The sequence below is a fragment of the Rhinichthys klamathensis genome, unplaced genomic scaffold (assembly GCF_029890125.1).
Source record: "Rhinichthys klamathensis goyatoka isolate OS25496 unplaced genomic scaffold, OSU_Roscu_1.1 h1tg000009l_1, whole genome shotgun sequence".
Classification (NCBI taxonomy): domain Eukaryota; kingdom Metazoa; phylum Chordata; class Actinopteri; order Cypriniformes; family Leuciscidae; genus Rhinichthys; species Rhinichthys klamathensis.
The window spans coordinates 1,891,501-1,908,827 of NW_026606562.1; the positions used below are offsets into that span (position 1 = coordinate 1,891,501).

Below are 17,327 nucleotides of genomic sequence, written 5' to 3' on the forward strand. Positions count from 1 at the left end.
TGTCTGATCTCCTGAGTTTGATCATTAAACACTATTATACTTAATCTCCTTCGTCGTCGTGCATTTACACAACCGACCCGTGAATAATACAATATAATATAATATAATATAATATAATATAATATAATATAATATAATATAATATAATATAATATCATATAATACAATGTAATGTAATGTAATGTAATGTAATGTAATATAATAGAATAAAAAGTGTTCCGTGAACAGTGTTTAAAATATGCACTGCAAATATTATATTATAATATAATATACAATATAATATAATAATTAGCAGTTTTTAAAATATGCACAAATATAATAATATAATATAATATAATTAATATAATATAATATAACAATTATTGTTCTGTGGACAGTTGTTTAAAATCTGCACTACAAATATAATATAATAATATAATATGACATAATAATGATTGTTCTGTGAAAAGTGTTTAAAATCTGCACTGCAAATATAATATAATAATATAATATGACATAATAATTATTGTTCTGAGGACAGTTGTTTATAATCTGCACTGCAAATATAATATAATATAGCCTAGTGTAATGTAATGTAACGTAATATAATTTATATTATATTACGTTACGTATTTTAAATGTTTTTAAACATATTTTAAACATAGGCTATATATATAAAATTATATTATATTTCAATATTTTGTTTTGGTTTTTCCATCCAGACAGGGTTGTTTTGCTATTTACATATCTTACATTTCTGCCATTTATTTTAGTTGAATGCTGTTTGCTAACTCTGAGTCACACACAGGGGGATTGAGTGCCTCATGTAGGCTACTTCTGGAAAGCAGACAGGACACCACCAAATAGGTTTTCCGTTCGTTCTGGTGAAAACATAAATCATTTTTATATTACTTCACTTTTAATAGACATTGAAATAAACATGCAGACCTAAGGACGTGATTTCCAAAAATAATGCAAATGCTATTAACTGATGTTATTCCATCTTGTTTTAATTCATGCGTAACTATAGATTGATTGATTTTTGCCCAGTCATTCTTCAAGCATTTAAATCATGTTACGAAATACAATTTCTTCTTTGTTTAGCCTTTCGGGAAAGGTTCACGCAGGGGGCGAGGAGGAATGCGGCGAGTGTAGACAGAAACATATTTGCCGGAGTTTGTTTATTAGTTCAGCTCATTATTTTAGGCATGAGTCTATTCCAATAAGTAGAGGAGGCTGTGTTTGTTTTGCATGCCTTTGAGTGTGACCATCCTCTCCGCTTCCCGATCCACAGACCAGTGGAAAAGCGAGCAACACACTGAAAGAAACACTTGTAAAGCTTCTTTACATGAGAAGACACAGATGTAGCTTTCTAGAGTAACTCCTTTCTAGAGTAAATAGTTGATTCAACGGTAAATCCTGAAGGAGAATAGTGTTTATGAAAGTCCAAAATATCAACAAAAGTTGCTTGGGAATTTGGTGTCACTCAGAAGTTACACAACATGCGACTGTTTGTTGTCTCTGCCTCCGTCCCGTGGCGCACGGGACACGCGTGTTGTTTTAGCTGGCTGTCCTGAAGTCCTCAATCCGGTCCGCGCTTTGCCACACGAGGGCTTTGAGTCGAGCGGCTGGAGCAGGTGCTGTGTGTCACGTCCAGACAGAGACACTGTCTTTGGTTTGCACTGCGGTCTCATCCGGTTCATACAGCTTTTAATATACAAAAAAAGGTTTGGAGGGAATTTCTCTAAATTTAAAATCTAAATGGGAAGATCACTGTAAAGAAAGAAAAAAATGTCTGTCTTAAATTTTTAAGTAGCATCAACTTAGGTGTTTGAGTTATTTCAACTTACTTTAAAAAACGCGTTGAATCTTAACAAAAAAAAGTTACATTTTGATCAAATTTTGATGAGTTTCATCATATTTTTTTGATCACTGTAAAACATGTGTTGTCATAACTTATTGATCATTTTTTTCAGTGTGACAACAGATTCGGAGTTGTTCAAAGTTAAAGGGTTAGTTCACCCCGGCCAAAAATGAAAATTATGTCATTAATGACTCGCCCTCATGTCGTCCCAAGCCCGTAAGACCTCCGTTCATCTTCAGATATTTTAGATTTAGTCTGAGAGCTTTCTGTCCCTCCATTGTAAATGTGTGTACGGTATACTGTCCTTGTCCAGAAAGGAAATAAAGACATCATCAAAGTAGTCCATGTGACATCAGTGGGTTAGTTACAATTTTTTGAAGCATTGAAAATACATTTTGGTCCAAAAATAACCAAAAATACGACTTTATTCAGTATTGTATTGTCTTCCGGTTCTGTTGTCTTTATTTCCTTTCTGGACAAGGACAGTATACCGTACATACACTTCCAATGGAGGGACAGAAAGCTCTCGGACTAAATCTGAAATATCTTAAACTGTTTTCCGGATGGAGGTCTTACGGGCTTGGGACGACATGAGGGGGAGTCATTAATGACATAATTTTCATTTTTGGGTGAACTAACCCTTTAAATCTGGATGACGGTGTCGGGGTTTTTGACTTGTGTCAGTGAATAGTTTTTTTTAAAGATTATGAGAGTGTTTGGTTAGTTTTAGGCCAAAGTTCTGTGGTTGTAAATGGAAAGTGAACATCCTGTACGTCTACTGAAACCAGACGTGTTTTTGAGAAGGAGTCCAAGTCAAATTTCATGTCTTCCAAGGCCAAGTCTCAAACATCTCTTTTGATGATGCACCTGCAGGTTAGTTTTACAAATCTACAAAAATATCAAGATTTCTAAAAGGGTTTTCCTTGTTCATTTCCTGTAAAGTCACAACTTTGATTCCAAGTGTGGACTTTCAGGTGCACAGAAAACAGTATCAGCAGTAAAAACAATAAACACATTTGAACTAAATCCCACATGTTTGGAAAGGTTTAGAGGAGGAAATCCCTGATTTATGACTTATAGAATTAATTCAAAGAAACAAATCAATTAATTCTTGAAATTGCTGACATTTGCTGCAGTTTTGCTGGTGCTAAACACATTGTAAATAAATACAGTGCTGCTTGAAATCTGTAAAAATGTGTATAATTTTAACAAAATAAAAGGGATCATACAAAATGTTTTGATTTAGTACTGTCCTGAATAAGATACTTTACATAAAAGATGTTTAGTCCACAAGACAAAAAGATAGATGAATTTATAAAAAATTACCCCGTTGATAAGTTTATGAACGCTTGATTCTCAATACTGTGTCGTTACCTGGCAATTCTTCCAGTTTCCAAAACATTTATAAAAATGTATTATAATTTTTAAATGAATTATAAAATTATGCAGGTTTCAAGCATCTTTTGCATATTTGAACCCTTTCCATCATTAGGCAAAAGCCCGGGGTGAAAACTTTTTGAATTTGAAGATCAGTGTAAATTGTACTTAATTTGTCCTCCGGGAAACAAGTATCTTCTGTTGCTTCAAAGGGCCGTATACTAAATAAAAAAAAAATATATATTTAAACAAGGTGAGACAAATTTGGACATCTTCATCCTTTTCAAAAGTTTTCACCCCCGGCTCTTCATGCATCTGAGCATCAGTGAGTGTGTGAACCTTTTTTACTCGCTTGTTTGAGTCCCGGAGATCCTTGTTGGATCTCAAAACCACACCGTCACTTCTGGTTCACATGTGCAACAGATGCTGGAAAACTGGAGTAATTTTTATAATTCATTTAAAAATGATAATACATTTTATACATGTTTTGTCTTGTGGACTATATGTAAACATTTTTTATATCTTATTCAGGACAGTACTAAGTCAAAAATAACATACATTTTGTATGATCCCTCTTATTTTGTTAAAATTATTCACATTTTCACAGATTCTGCAAGGGGTTCACAAACTTTCAAGCAGCACTGTGTATATTTATATATTTATATTTATATATTTTAACTAAAACTCTCAGTAACTATACAATTTCCAGTTAAACTTAAATCTAATAGTTTAAACACTTAGCCTAATTCAAAGCTGTTTTAAAAATAGATTGCTTTTGTGAATTATATTTTCCAAATTGACAAAATCGTCATATTTTTGCTGTTAAAATCAAAGACTGACAAATAAACTCAACAGTATATAACACTGAAGAACACTGTCGCACTACAGTATCAATGCGAGGGCATTTGCACAAATAGGCCTACATGTCAAGCTTTGAATGTTATGATGTTAGTTATTAATTATTAAAATGTACAAATTGTTGTTCAAAATAATGTTTGATTTTTTAAAAAACTTTTTTAAATGTGATATTATACTTTAGCTCTATTAATGAGCTGTTTTGGGCTTCTTTGTTACTGTTTAACTGTTGACTGAAACCCAGACACTGGTGTAATGGCAGGTTCAGTGACTGTTGTCACTCATGTAAAATCATATCTGTAAAACACATATATGTCAATAACTCTGAAATCTCACAACATAGATCATATATTTTATTTTATTGTTGCTGATCTGCACATTTGATGTGCAAGCTTTATTCACAAGAGGTCGCTAGCGCAGCATTACGGAAGCGTATATTGCATTCACTTGAGGAAAAAAATCTACTAATATCTACTCAAATCTACTAGTTAATATCTCAGAATTATGAGATACATTTTTCTTGAAAAACATTTTTTTCACTCTGTTTTTATGAATTAATGAGTTTTTTGAGATAATTAAATCATTAATTCAGAAAAACAGAGCAAAAACATATTTTTTACATGAAAAAATATCTCGTAATTCTGAGATAATTAACTCGTTAATTCAAAAAGAGTCGATTTTTTTCCCTCAAGTGAATGCAATACGCTTCCGTAGTTTTGTGTTTGAGAAATCCTGGAGACACTTTATGGTCCCATTCCCAGGGAATGCAAGAAAAAAAATGTGAATGTAAATGTGTACCTTGAAATGCAATGTAAGTCGCTTTGGATAAAAGCGACTGCCAAATGCATAAATGTAAATGTAAATGTAAATGGTCCATTAGCACATTCAGTTGACTGTGAGTAACTTTGCATTCATGAACACTAACTAACTTGTAATTAGATTATATTAAATTTTAAAATACTCGTAATCAGACTACAGTTACTTTTTTATTGCTTACATGTTATTTTCACAATGGCAGTAAATTATTCATAATTCATTTATTCTTCCAACTACTTCCTTTTTATCTTTTAAATGTTCCTTTCTAAAAACGTCACTGCTTATATACGTTCAGAAGGTTTTCCAGGTTTGTGGAATCACACACACACACACACACCATCAGACACTGGTCATGTCACTATCACACACTGGTCATGTGACCATCACACACTGGTCATGTGACTATCTCTGAAAACTGAGACCCACAGCATTTGATCACTGAAAACAAGTGTTTTCGCAACATTGCAAATCTAGTCAGCTCCACATTAATTATTATTTGAATTATCACTCAGTGAGTCATTTAACCATGTATTACTGTCTTTGGAAGGATTTTGTCTTTCAAACACGTTAAAATCTTCAAAACATAATTTCAGCTATGCAATGCAGGGATTCCCCAACTTTCCTGTCAGCAGCAATATTTACTTGAAGTAACCCCAAAGACTTTAAGATAATAAGTTAGGTCAAGAATAATAATAAATACGAAGACAAACGAAGTTCACTGTTCTCTGATGTCGGTTAATGGTCACATGACGTGCAGATAAACAAATGTTTTTTTTAGTAAATGTTTTATTTTTATTTAAAATTTTTTTTAATTTTCATTAAACTCACAAATCCTCTGCAGTTCCATCACGAACCGCAGTCTGTAACGATAAGAGTAATTTAATATTTAATGCACTTGATAACAAAGAATGGAATATATATATTTTTCTCTTTGTTTTTTATATGGTACAAGTTCATCTATTCAAATCAATGGGATAAATGAGTTAGGTCAAAAGTCATCTAAAAGTATACAGAATACATTACCTAAAATGAGTGATCTAGATCACATTACTAACTACAATTTGTGTGTAATTTGTACCCAGCACTGGACTAGTAAAACGGTTTGCTTTTTTCAGAAGAGGCTGTGTTAAAAAGAATAACACACATAGGCCTTTATGGAAAATATCAGCTATTTTGTATATAAATATTTGCTTCAAGCCTCTGGGAAATTATACTGCATTTGAATCGCTGCTTTAATAATCGCTCTGTTCACTTACAAGAACACGGACACTTTGTCCCAGGTAAAACAGACCGATGCAAATATGAAATTAAGACAATAAAAAAAAAAAATATATATATATATATATATAAGCAGCTCCATCTATAGGGCGTACTAAAAATATAATTAAAATAAAATGTAGGCCCTGACTGACTTTCTAATATGAAGTCTTCAAATTGTGTCGTTACAGGATTCGTTCATAAGAGGTCGTAAGAGGCCATGATATTTGTGACAACATTTCAGAGCAATTCTGGTTTTTCACGTCTCACGTTTCATAAGCGTGTCAGTGCTGGATGATACAAAGATGTAGAGCCAGTCAGAAATGATGTTAATAAGCTCGATTGTTAATAAAAATCTCTTCCACTATCCATATGTGTCCCGTCCATCCTAAACAGAGTTCTTCCCCAGGTGTTGCAACTGACATTGAAGCACATATGTCTCGATTTCAGCCTAAATGTTAGTGCCTCCGTGAGGCGTGTCTCTGCTGAATCACTGCTGTCACGAGGACAGGGCGCTGGCCGGAGCTCTGTAAACACTGTTTGAAGGGAAAGGCCCGAAATGGGAATACAATGGCAAGCTATGTTTACTGTCAACTATAACAAAATGAAATTAGGCATGAAACATATGTTGATAGTCTTTTCTTCCCTATTGTGACGTGTATCCGAGTGAAACTTCTTCGCGAACAAGTACAAATGTAGGGAGGAACCACTGATCGATCTCATGTGAGTGACAGGTTGTCCCGCTCTCGTGTCAGTAGTTGCAAGAGGAAAGTAAAAAAGAAAAAAAGATCCTAATTAAATGCTTGAAAAAAACTGTGATGACGCGTTGTTACGGTCATCATCAGCATCGTAAATCCTGCGAAGTTTCTTATATTTAAATTTTTATATTTTTTTAATGTACATTTATAACACTGTAGTTTGTATTATTTTACATGTTTATCTAATTTTAAAAAAACTAGTTAACGTAAAGTGTTGGCGGCTGTGGGAGTGACGGTAACATTTCTTTCTCTCTTCCGGCTGCCATTACCAATCTCTCTGTATATGTTTTTTATTTTTTATTTTTTTACTCTTTTTGAAAGTTATGAAAACACTATTGTGGAGTTTTTCTTTTGCTAATCAAGCAAATGGAAACACAAACAAATATTTATTTAATGTAGTCTCTCATAGAAGTTCAACACAACTACGACGACTTCCGTTTCTGAAAACCCTGAAAATGTGAAAACGGGTCTATTTTGATTAAAGACTACGAGGACACATGAATTAAAAAAATAAAAAAATAATGATGTGCACGGATAAAACATTTATAATAAATACTGCAATATTTATTTAAAAAATAAGAATTTTTATTTCATGGTGACTTTATAAGTAATAGTCCAAGCATCATGTAAAAAAAAAAATGTTTTCAGTATTTAAATAATATATTACACGCATTAACTAACTTTCTCATTCGCACTCATTCGTCCAATCAGAGAGTGTATCAATCCGCGCACATGGCTTTGTCCTACTGGACCGCAGTCTAATGGCGAGCCTACGCGGAGGGATATTTGAGGGACTACACCCAGAGTGCCGTACAGCCGGGACTCTTTACTGCTCAAACTCACATTAGAGAAGGGGGCGTGCAGGACAGGACGGGACTCTCACAAATATACGGTAACCGCAAACTGAGACCGCACAAGACTGTCAGTCCCGTCTTTTCAGAGCAAGTGTCGTGTGTGAGCGTTTGAAACCAGAAGGCGAACATGTCGTGGCAGAGCTACGTGGATAACCTGATGTCGGATGGCAGCTGCCAGGACTCCGCCATTGTTGGGTGCAACTCGGACTCAAAATACGTGTGGGCAGCGCAGGAGGGGGGGACGTTCATAAACATCACGGTAAATAAGTGTTATTAACACAACAGCTCTCTTCCTGCTGCATATGTAACGTTAGTCATTGACTGAAAACTGTGGCTGTGTGTCAGTCTGCCTCCCTAGACTCGCAATGCGCCTCTAAACTGCTGTTTAGCTGGAGCTAAAGCGCAGAAATGCAGCTTAATTTAATACGCATCAGACGCGGTTTATTTTACATCGCGTAGATTGAAGTGTGGTTTAAACGAGTTGGTTTAAAAACGAGCCGAAATAAACAGTTTGTTAGAAATCCAGGGCCTGATCAGCTTGAGTGGGAATGAAAGCTAACACTGGCTGGACAAAAGCAAATTGAACACCAGATGTTTAATTTGGAGAGGATTTTTTCATCAAGTATTAAAGTTTATTGTATACTTTTTATTTATTTTTTATTTAGGCTAAATCCTGTCGCTGTATCATCGAGGTTAACTGGATGTCTTCATCGAAAAAACGAAATACAGGACGTTGAGACGTTAAAAATCAAGTGTCGAGCGTTAGAAGTTAAGATTGAGAAGGTTTAAAGTTAAAGAAATGTGTTTTGCAGTCATAAAGAGGGTGGTGTTGTTAGTGCAAACAGGCCGATCAGACTCTTAGATCACCAGACTACGCTCACACACTTGTGTACGGGAACACACGGGTCATTCCGCCGCGGAATGTGCGTAAAGTCCTTCGTGAATGCGGGATCCTCGCAGTACCTGCCAGTCCAAGATGGCGCTCAATAAACGGGTGTTAATCATGGTGTTAATTCATCTAATAACAGGCTTATTTATCACACCGTCCTTTACTTTCCCCAGCTTAATGCCCCGCATTCGATGGCTGCATATAAGGTTAAAATATGTAAACATTCGTTTTACATTTATGTTAACAGGTTAAAGGGATCGCCGAAAATTAAAAAATAAAAATCTATTAATTCAATATCTTACTCTCATGCCGTTCCAAACATGTAAGGCTTGCTTTCATATTATTCAAAATAATATATTAATGTTGGTAATCAAATAGTTTTGGTGGCCAATGACTTTCATTGAATGGATACTTGGATACAGAAATTTCTCAGAATAACATCTTTTATCTTCCACAGAAGATAGTCAGTCATACGGGTTGGAACAACATGTGGGTTGATGAATGATGACAGGATTTTCATTTTCATCAATATCAGATGTATAGCTGACATATAAGTATTCTGTACAAATGTATTCATTCATGACATTTATTCATAACTTCCGTATTCTGTAAAACGGGTTGCATCGTTTCAGATTCAGGCCCTCATTAAATTAATAAAGCCGTTTTACTCAAGATGCCTTCAAATGAGCTGCCAAAGATGACCATTATGCATATTGATATCTAAAAATGTTATTTTTCTTCTTATCACTAATATTCGGATATTAATACCCTGATAGCACAAGTACATCTCGGAGATGTCTATTTGATGTCAGCTACATCTGCAAGATGTATTTTTGAGAGTGTTTGCTCATCTGCAATAAGACATTTCCTATTGTAAGATGTCATATTATAGACATTTAGAAGATGTCTTTAAGATTTGTAAAACACTGTTTTTTTTTTCTACGACGTTTATTAGCTGTTTTTACACAGCAAATGCTTTCCAGATTAACAGATCTTTAGCAGACATCTTACTGACACACCTGTGCTATCTGGGTATGGAATAAAAAGAAATAGCTTGGTTAGCTGATTACCTTAAACGTCCCTTTTATATCGCTGTCATTTTCTACTGCTGTTAACACTTTCTGACGGGCGGATGCGAAAACCTGTTTTCCCGTTTGTTCATGTGACGTTCGGCGTGAAGATACTTGCAGGGTTCCTATGGTCATGGAGTACCTGGAAATATTAAGGAACTTTAAAACTGAATTGAAGGTCTGGGTAATTTCAAAATCAGAGTTGTTTTCTTCTTGTTAGGCTCGGTTCTGAAACATTTCTTCCGCTAGATATTGCTCTTGGTGAGTAATTCTAACAAGAACTGTCAAGATGGAGGAAAAAAAACTTAAAAGACTGGAAAACTCATGGGAATTCAATGGTTAGAAGGTGAAGGGATCCTTATATTGGAGGTTGACTGCAGTGCTGTAGGAATAGGAGTCTATTAAGGACAGTTTTAATGGGTTTTCACTATGGAATGAGATTGTAAAAGTTGTTGTGTGTGTACTTTTATCTTTCTTCCTTAGAAACTTTCACCTTACTGAATTATTACTGAGGCTCAAATGAATCAAGTTGTTGTTGTAAGGCGTCTCCATCCCAAAATTGAGTCACCTCATGTTGCTCCAAACCTGTAGGACTTCTTCCGTTAAAGCTTGACAGCCTCAGCCAGTCGCACGGGTTGGGAATGGCAGTCAGAGTGGGTTTTGCCTCTTAGGTTCCTGTGTTGCTGGCCAAGTATGAGTTTAAAAAGGCTTCTTAAGAGTTAAAGTTAGTTGAGACTGTGTCCACTGCCATACCAGCGCTTCCGAACCTTCCTGGAAATAACATCAGCTGGCTGATTCTCACCGAAGAGTAGCTGCTTTTAGTGGTTTGGCCTCAGGGAAAAAGGCTCGGTAGATTCGTAGTGAGCCAGAACAAAAAGAGGAGCTGCTGTGATGAGCAAACGACAATGAAACCAATAAGAAAACTGCACGTTCAGACTTGATCTTTCAGCGTTTGACAAATAAAACCAATGTTTAATGTGATTAATGCATTCCAGTTTGAGGGTTAGGCCGAATGTTTCCCAGATTTGTCGAGTAGAAGCTCCTTTTAAGGAACAAATGAGCTGTGCTTTCATCATACTCCAGAAATATCCTTTTAAATGTTCAGAGAACTCTAGAAATAAACATCTATGATCAAAATAGAGCATATTTAGTCATTGTTGGACAACCAATAGTCAAAATGGTCTAGCTGTTGGTTTGTCTGCATGACTAGTTAAGCAAAGGTGCGGTCACGCATGCGGGTGTTCAGCAAGTTTTCAAGGTCAAAATCAAGTCATTTAAAAGGAATCCACGTGATTGAGGATTTTACCTTTGGGCAAAAGATTTTCCCACGCAGATTTCGCAACTGCTTCAAGTTGGTCGCGCAAATTCACTGGGACTTCGGCGTGAGCTGCGCTTCATGCATCGCTACACTATTGACAATGGGCCTTTTTGCCCACAAAATTGTGCGAATGTGAACTCACTAACTCTTTCCCCGCCAGCGTTTTTGAGGAAAGTTGTCAGTCAGTGCCAGCATTTTTTTAAACTTTTCACAATTTCATGGCCCCCAGAATATTTTGTTGGATGAATATCTGAACATGCGAAATATCAAAAGCAAGAACAAAGCTTCTGCTTTTAAACAAACCCTTTTTATGCTTCATGCATTCTTTTTTTTTAATCAACACTTGAATTTTGGTAAGTTTCATAAAAAAGCAACATTTTGATCAGGAGATTCAGTACTCTTTCAGAAGATGTGTAATAGCGCCGCCTACCGTATAACAGTAAAACAAGGAGCCATTAGCCATGCCTCAATTTCACAAAAACTCCCATATGTATCTCACAAGAGTTTTTGCGCTCGCATGAGGTGGTTTTTCAGGCAATTCGAAAAAGTATTTTTTTTGCCTTTACAGGTCAGCTGGCGTACGTATCAGTCGATCACTCTTTAAAGAAGGCGCGGTATGTCTGGACAGAAGACGAGACCGAGTTCTTCATTAAACTCCTAAAAGACAAACGTATCATGGGAATACTGGACTCTAAACAACAAAGAAATGCCACAATTTATCAAGACCTTCAGCAGATATGAGGGAGGAACACCCAGAAACGGCTCATATGAGCCGCTCCCAAGTATAAGGGGCTTTACTTGCCAATAATGCTTGTATACACGCCTACGTCTCCTTCCCTTCAAAATAATGGCTAATACGGTGGCTGCGATATACGTAAACCTGTAACATCCGCTGCCTTGGTTTCTGGAATGACTTATCGCGAGAGGGAAAAACATCGGTTAATGGAAATGCTGTCTTTTTTTAAAATCGGCATTTAGAAAAAAATCCCAAAAGTTTTGCGCAAATCTGTATAATTTTATGGGTAAAATCCAGTAATTTCAATCGATCAGCGTTTTGTGTGAGGGCGATAAAAGGTTCCCCTCACATATTTCGTTCATAGTTCAAATTGGTCACGCAAACGCACCACATTGACCAACAGAAAACTGCTTGCTTTAGAAATGACTTTGAGCTGTTCATGCATTTCACAAATGAGACGCCTCATGAAATCTCAATGGAGTTGTCCGGCAGATGTCAACAGTTGTGTTTCCAGCAGCCTGTCGTTCGTCTGTCCACACTGAAAGTGAAAATGTTGCACAATAACAGTGAGTTTCACTGACTGACTAGCCCACCATACTGACTCTCGGAGGCTTTAGTATGAAACTGCATAATGAACTTTTGATGCAGTCTTAATGATTCATTGATGTCAAGTGCAAAGTTCCACTTCTGTCTCTTTAGTTTATCCAAATTATCTGCATGGATCTTTCCATAATTCATCTACCTGCCTTCCTACATTTGTTGATTTGCATTTGGCTGATCATTAATCCATAATAAAATGTAAAAGACTAGACAAGAAGATGCAGTTCCACAACTAATGTTTTTTTTTTTTTCTAATATCAGCCAACAGAAATCGACGTCCTAGTAGGGAAAGACCGAGAAAGTTTCTTCACCCACGGCCTGACCTTAGGTTTAAAGAAGTGCTCGGTTATCCGGGACAGTCTCCACGTCGACAGTGACTGGACGATGGACATACGGACGAAGAGTCAAGGAGGAGAGCCAACATACAACATTACTGTCGGGAAAGCTGCCAAAGGTAGTAGCCCTTTCTTATATTCCTTCACATTTACCTTTTATTCATAATAACTACATTTATTTATTTTTTTCCAATGGTAGATGGATAATATAGCAATGTAGATGTCAACCTTTCAAATACTGTATTTCATATGGGGCTCTTTTAATAAGTGAAAGTAAAGTTTTTAAATAGGTTGAAAGAGCTAAAAATAGACGACAAATGCCATCTAAAGCCTTTAGAATTTGGTGTTGCAAAGTAACGCCAGGAGTTTGGGAGAATAAAACCAATCTAAAAGTAACATCTCATTGACTAGCTAGTCATTTCACACGGCCTCTGTTGATCACGAGTGTTGAGGAAGTCTCTGAGACCTGTTGAGGTACATTCCCTCTCAGTTGCATGCGTTTCTGCTAATCAAACACACCTCTTGGGTCTATTGCACTTTAAAATGCGAAAGGTTTTCCTGTTTCCTGAAAATAAAAATGTTCCTTCGTGAATCAATCTCACTGCATGTGTTGAGGAGAGGAACTAAACCTGCTTTCCTGCTTTTGATTTCACATACTTGCATTTAAATGTTCAAATAAGTTAAATGTTTGGTCATTTACTGGACCAACAGACCTAATCGAAATGGTAACACTATAATTAGGGATGTCCCGATCAGGTTTTTTTGCCCTCGAGTCCGAGTCATTTGATTTTGAGTATCTACCGATACAGAGTCCCGATCCGATACTTATATAATACATAAAAAAAGAATAAAGAAGAGAGAAAAAACAGATCCAGGATGTTCCTTATTTTTTTATTTAATTCACCTTATTTTAACATTCAACAACTGTTAACAAACAGAGCACTTCTGTGAGGTAGCTTGAACAATCAAGTAATAAATAACATAAAATCTTCACTTTTGGACTTTAGTTCAACAGTAAATATAGAAAAAGTCTAATATAAAAACAAATAGCTCCTCAACTTAAAATACCTGGCAGACATATGTAAACAAAAAATAAAAATGTTTTAAAAGTGTATAAAAAAATGAGAATATATATATATATATATACATTAGGGGTGTAACAGTTCACAAAATTTGCGGTACGATACAGCAAAAACAAAGAAATGCCAGAGAAATTTCCTATTTATTAAAAGAAAAACTATTTTTAAATAAGTTTGAGTTTTCCTACATGTTGAAACTTTCAGGTTTATAAATGGGGGTTATCTTTGAAGAATTAACAAATAATGTTTTGGTCATCACATTAAAAATAACATTTAAATATATATTTATATAATATTTGAGTTTTGAAGTGCAACATTAAATCCATGTTCATTCACGGCACAATGTTTCTCCTGGTTCCCATGTCAGCGCTGTTTGATCTAATAGAGATCTACGGTTAATAACGGAGAAATGTGAATGCTTCTCACTAGATCTCGCAGCGATGTTATTACTTCAGTGGCGAATTCAAATGTTTTCTTTACTGGATCTCTTAGCACAGTGTCGCTTGATCTCGCGCTGCACGGATGTTGCTGGTCCGCACTGATAAACGGTCCGTGAAGCATATAATGAGTAGCGCAGTTTCGTTCCGCTTTCATTACGCTTGCCATTTGATGTTGCGCAACGTTGTGGTGGTCGCGCCAGCGCGGATTTTGTCCGTTACACCCCTAATTTACATATATCCGAGTCCTGATCGGGAGGTAACGTCCGATTCCGATCAAGTCTGAAACCACGTGATCGGGCCCGATTTCCGATCGCGTGATCGGATCGGGACATCCCTAACTATAATAACTTTCTTTATATCTCAGTGCTGTTGAATTCTTGATTCGCATTAATAAGGTGTTGAAACGTGAAGCATCTACAGGTCTTCACCGCATTACAGGCAAATCATTTACAAATGAAGTAGTTTCATTTAAAGATGCTCTATGTAACTTTTAGCGGCCTCTAGTGGTGATGTTTCAGATTGCAACCAAATTTTACAAGAGCGCTCGTGCTTGAACTCATAGACAATACCGTCTATTACGCAAATATCTCGGCGAATACTTGACGGATTCGGCGAGCACCGAGCTCGTTGGGACCATCTAGTCGAGCTGAAAAGAACCATATAAGTTCCATAGTTTTTGGTGGTGTTTTCGCGGAGATATTAGCAGAAAACCATCGGGCGCGCTGCAAAATTGCGGACGCCGGTGACGTCACGATCTCAGAAGAAAATCGCTCGTATCTCTGGAACGCAAAGACCCAGAGAGCTCAAATTCGGGGGAGGAGGTCCCAGGGGAACCCTTGCCCGAACGCTAGAGTGGCGGGCCTCGGGGATGCCCCCTACCGGATCGCCGCTCGCTGGGACCCCCGATTTCGAACGGCTATAACTCGGGGAGCCGGGCGAGTTGGACCTCGGGGGTGGGCTCGTTCGAAAGGCCCCGTCCAGCACTACGAACGATTAGAGTCTTGGGAATATTGATCAAAGATTGACTGAGATATAAGCCGAAAAACGTGCGCCTTTAACCGGACGTAACTCCCTGACCGTCTACAATAGACTGTATATAAGGAGAGAGGCTCGGGAGCGCGCGTGCACGTCACATCCGTTGGATTTCGCGGTAAATCCGACCCGGAGACTTCACATAGAAATAGGAATACTGGCCTTCAGAGGTAATAGCAAAACTCGACAAGTGGATCATTGTAATGTGTGATTACAACCCCTTCACACACAGGCAATAAAAAAAGGATTCATTTTAGTAGAAAAGTTACATAGAGCACCTTTAAGTGTTGTAAGGATGAAAAACTTGTGAGATAAAAACATGTAAATCTTAAGATGTGGTGATCGTGGTATAAAGCGGGATAATTGATAATAAATTAATGCCATATTACCACCTCAGATGTGCATAGCGGCCCGTCGTCAATCATTACTTTAGTTATTAACTATATATATATATATATAACTCCCAGCGGTCCTTAAGTGCCGAACAAAGCTTTATTTTTAAAATGATCAGTGCCATAAACCTCGCAGAATATGGTAAATGTTAATGAAAGTTATTAAAAGGTGTTGCCAGTCGTAGCTGAATATAAAGGTGTTTCCTCTAGCCCGCGATCTTTCACTCCGCATGCCTGTTATCCTGATCTCTTTCTGCTTTTGATTCTGTCCTATCTCAGCTTGTTGATCTTGCTTTGGCTTTTTTCTCCAGGGCTGGGATTTCCCTGTCCTCTTAACTTCCTTTCTCTGTCTTTCTCTTTCAGTCTTGGTTCTTGTAATGGGCAAAGAAGGGGTCCACGGAGGCGGCTTGAATAAGAAGGCATATTCAATGGCAAAATACTTGAGAGATTCAGGGTTTTAGCTTCTTCTTTCTTTTTTCTTGATCAAGTAGTGAAATTTAGGGAGGGAAAAAAAACAAGTCACCCACGTTCCCAAAATAAGCTGTGAAGATATCCCCCCCCCACCCCCCCCATTGAAACACATTTAAAGTTTTTGGACATCTTAATGGCAAGGAAGGGTAATGAATCTTGTGTCAACAATTGCATCCCTTTTTTGAGTTGGGAAAGTTGTTTCTTTTTTTCCCCCGCCCCTCAAGTTTGTTGATTTTTGTTCTTGTTTGTTTTTTTCCTTGTGTACTCCAGCATTGGTTATAGTCATGGGCAAGGAAGGTACCCATGGAGGGCTGCTCAACAAGAAAGCGTATCAAATGGCTGAATACCTGAGGAAATCTGGATATTAAGACACCCGCCCACCTAGCCGCTCATTCCTACCAACACTAACCTTTCTAGGAGAGATTTGCTTAATCGTTTATTTGTTTTCAACTCTAATTTCAACTTTCTGTTTCCTATACATGTTCGAAATAAATAAATACACTTCTTTTTCTACCCAAACCCATCCTTTCCCCAATTACTTTATAACCCCGTCCCATATATGCCCATTTATTGTTCGTTCCCATATTGCTAAACATGATGCATTTAAGACAAAATGTAAGTCTCATTTCTGCTTATTCATGAAACAAAAACGAACATTTTGGGTGTTTAGTTTTTTACCAAGGGCTTGAGCTAAACTAAAATTCCCGAAAGGTCGAGTGTATGCATATCTTTGAATGGACCTTAGTCGGGATGGGCGGCACTTTTAATTTGACACCAATTGTCATTAGCGCCAAATTAAATATGCCGTCTGCGCTAACAAATGTCCATTTCTTTAGTTTTCCCTCAACCCAAAGTTTGTCGTCATTGGCGCCTCAACTCTACCTGTAGATGCGACACTTCCTGAATGACAGATTCATATTCGTTCCCTTTGTCGCGCTAACATTCATGGATAGGGAGGTCGAGCTCTTAAATAGCTGGCGGTCCGTTGAGTGCAGTGGTTTTTGGGCTTCGGTAGCATTTTCTCCCATCAACCCCATATTGAATGTTCATGGACATTCCGTCATTGCACTTGTTTTGCTAGCTTATGTAATATATCTTTTTTATTTTCAAGACGACTGCCATTTGAGACGGTGTAGGCGCTTGGAGTATACAGTTTGAATTCTTTCATTTGGACCAATTTTCCTCATTGCTTGGGTTATTTACAC

The 17,327-nt window shown here is 37.0% G+C and overlaps 2 protein-coding genes across 3 annotated transcripts in view; both read left to right on the top strand.

Annotated features, from left to right (window-relative positions):
- armh3 (armadillo like helical domain containing 3) overlaps positions 1–17,327 on the top strand; it is a 138,640-nt gene that overhangs the window by 19,006 nt on the left and 102,307 nt on the right. The gene's annotated exons all lie outside the window — the stretch shown is intronic.
- On the top strand, positions 7,707–16,779 carry pfn2b (profilin 2b). 2 transcript variants are annotated; one of them, XM_056260555.1, is made up of 4 exons: positions 7,716–8,019; positions 12,635–12,827; positions 16,393–16,579; positions 16,625–16,779. In XM_056260555.1, exons 1-3 carry the CDS (start codon positions 7,888–7,890, stop codon positions 16,488–16,490), a joined length of 423 nt encoding a protein of 140 aa, XP_056116530.1. In that variant the 5' UTR covers positions 7,716–7,887; the 3' UTR covers positions 16,491–16,579; positions 16,625–16,779. The 2 variants fall into 2 exon arrangements, with proteins under 2 accessions (XP_056116531.1, XP_056116530.1); XM_056260556.1 differs by lacking the exons at positions 16,393–16,579; positions 16,625–16,779 and adding an exon at positions 16,015–16,324 and having other exon boundaries at positions 7,707–8,019.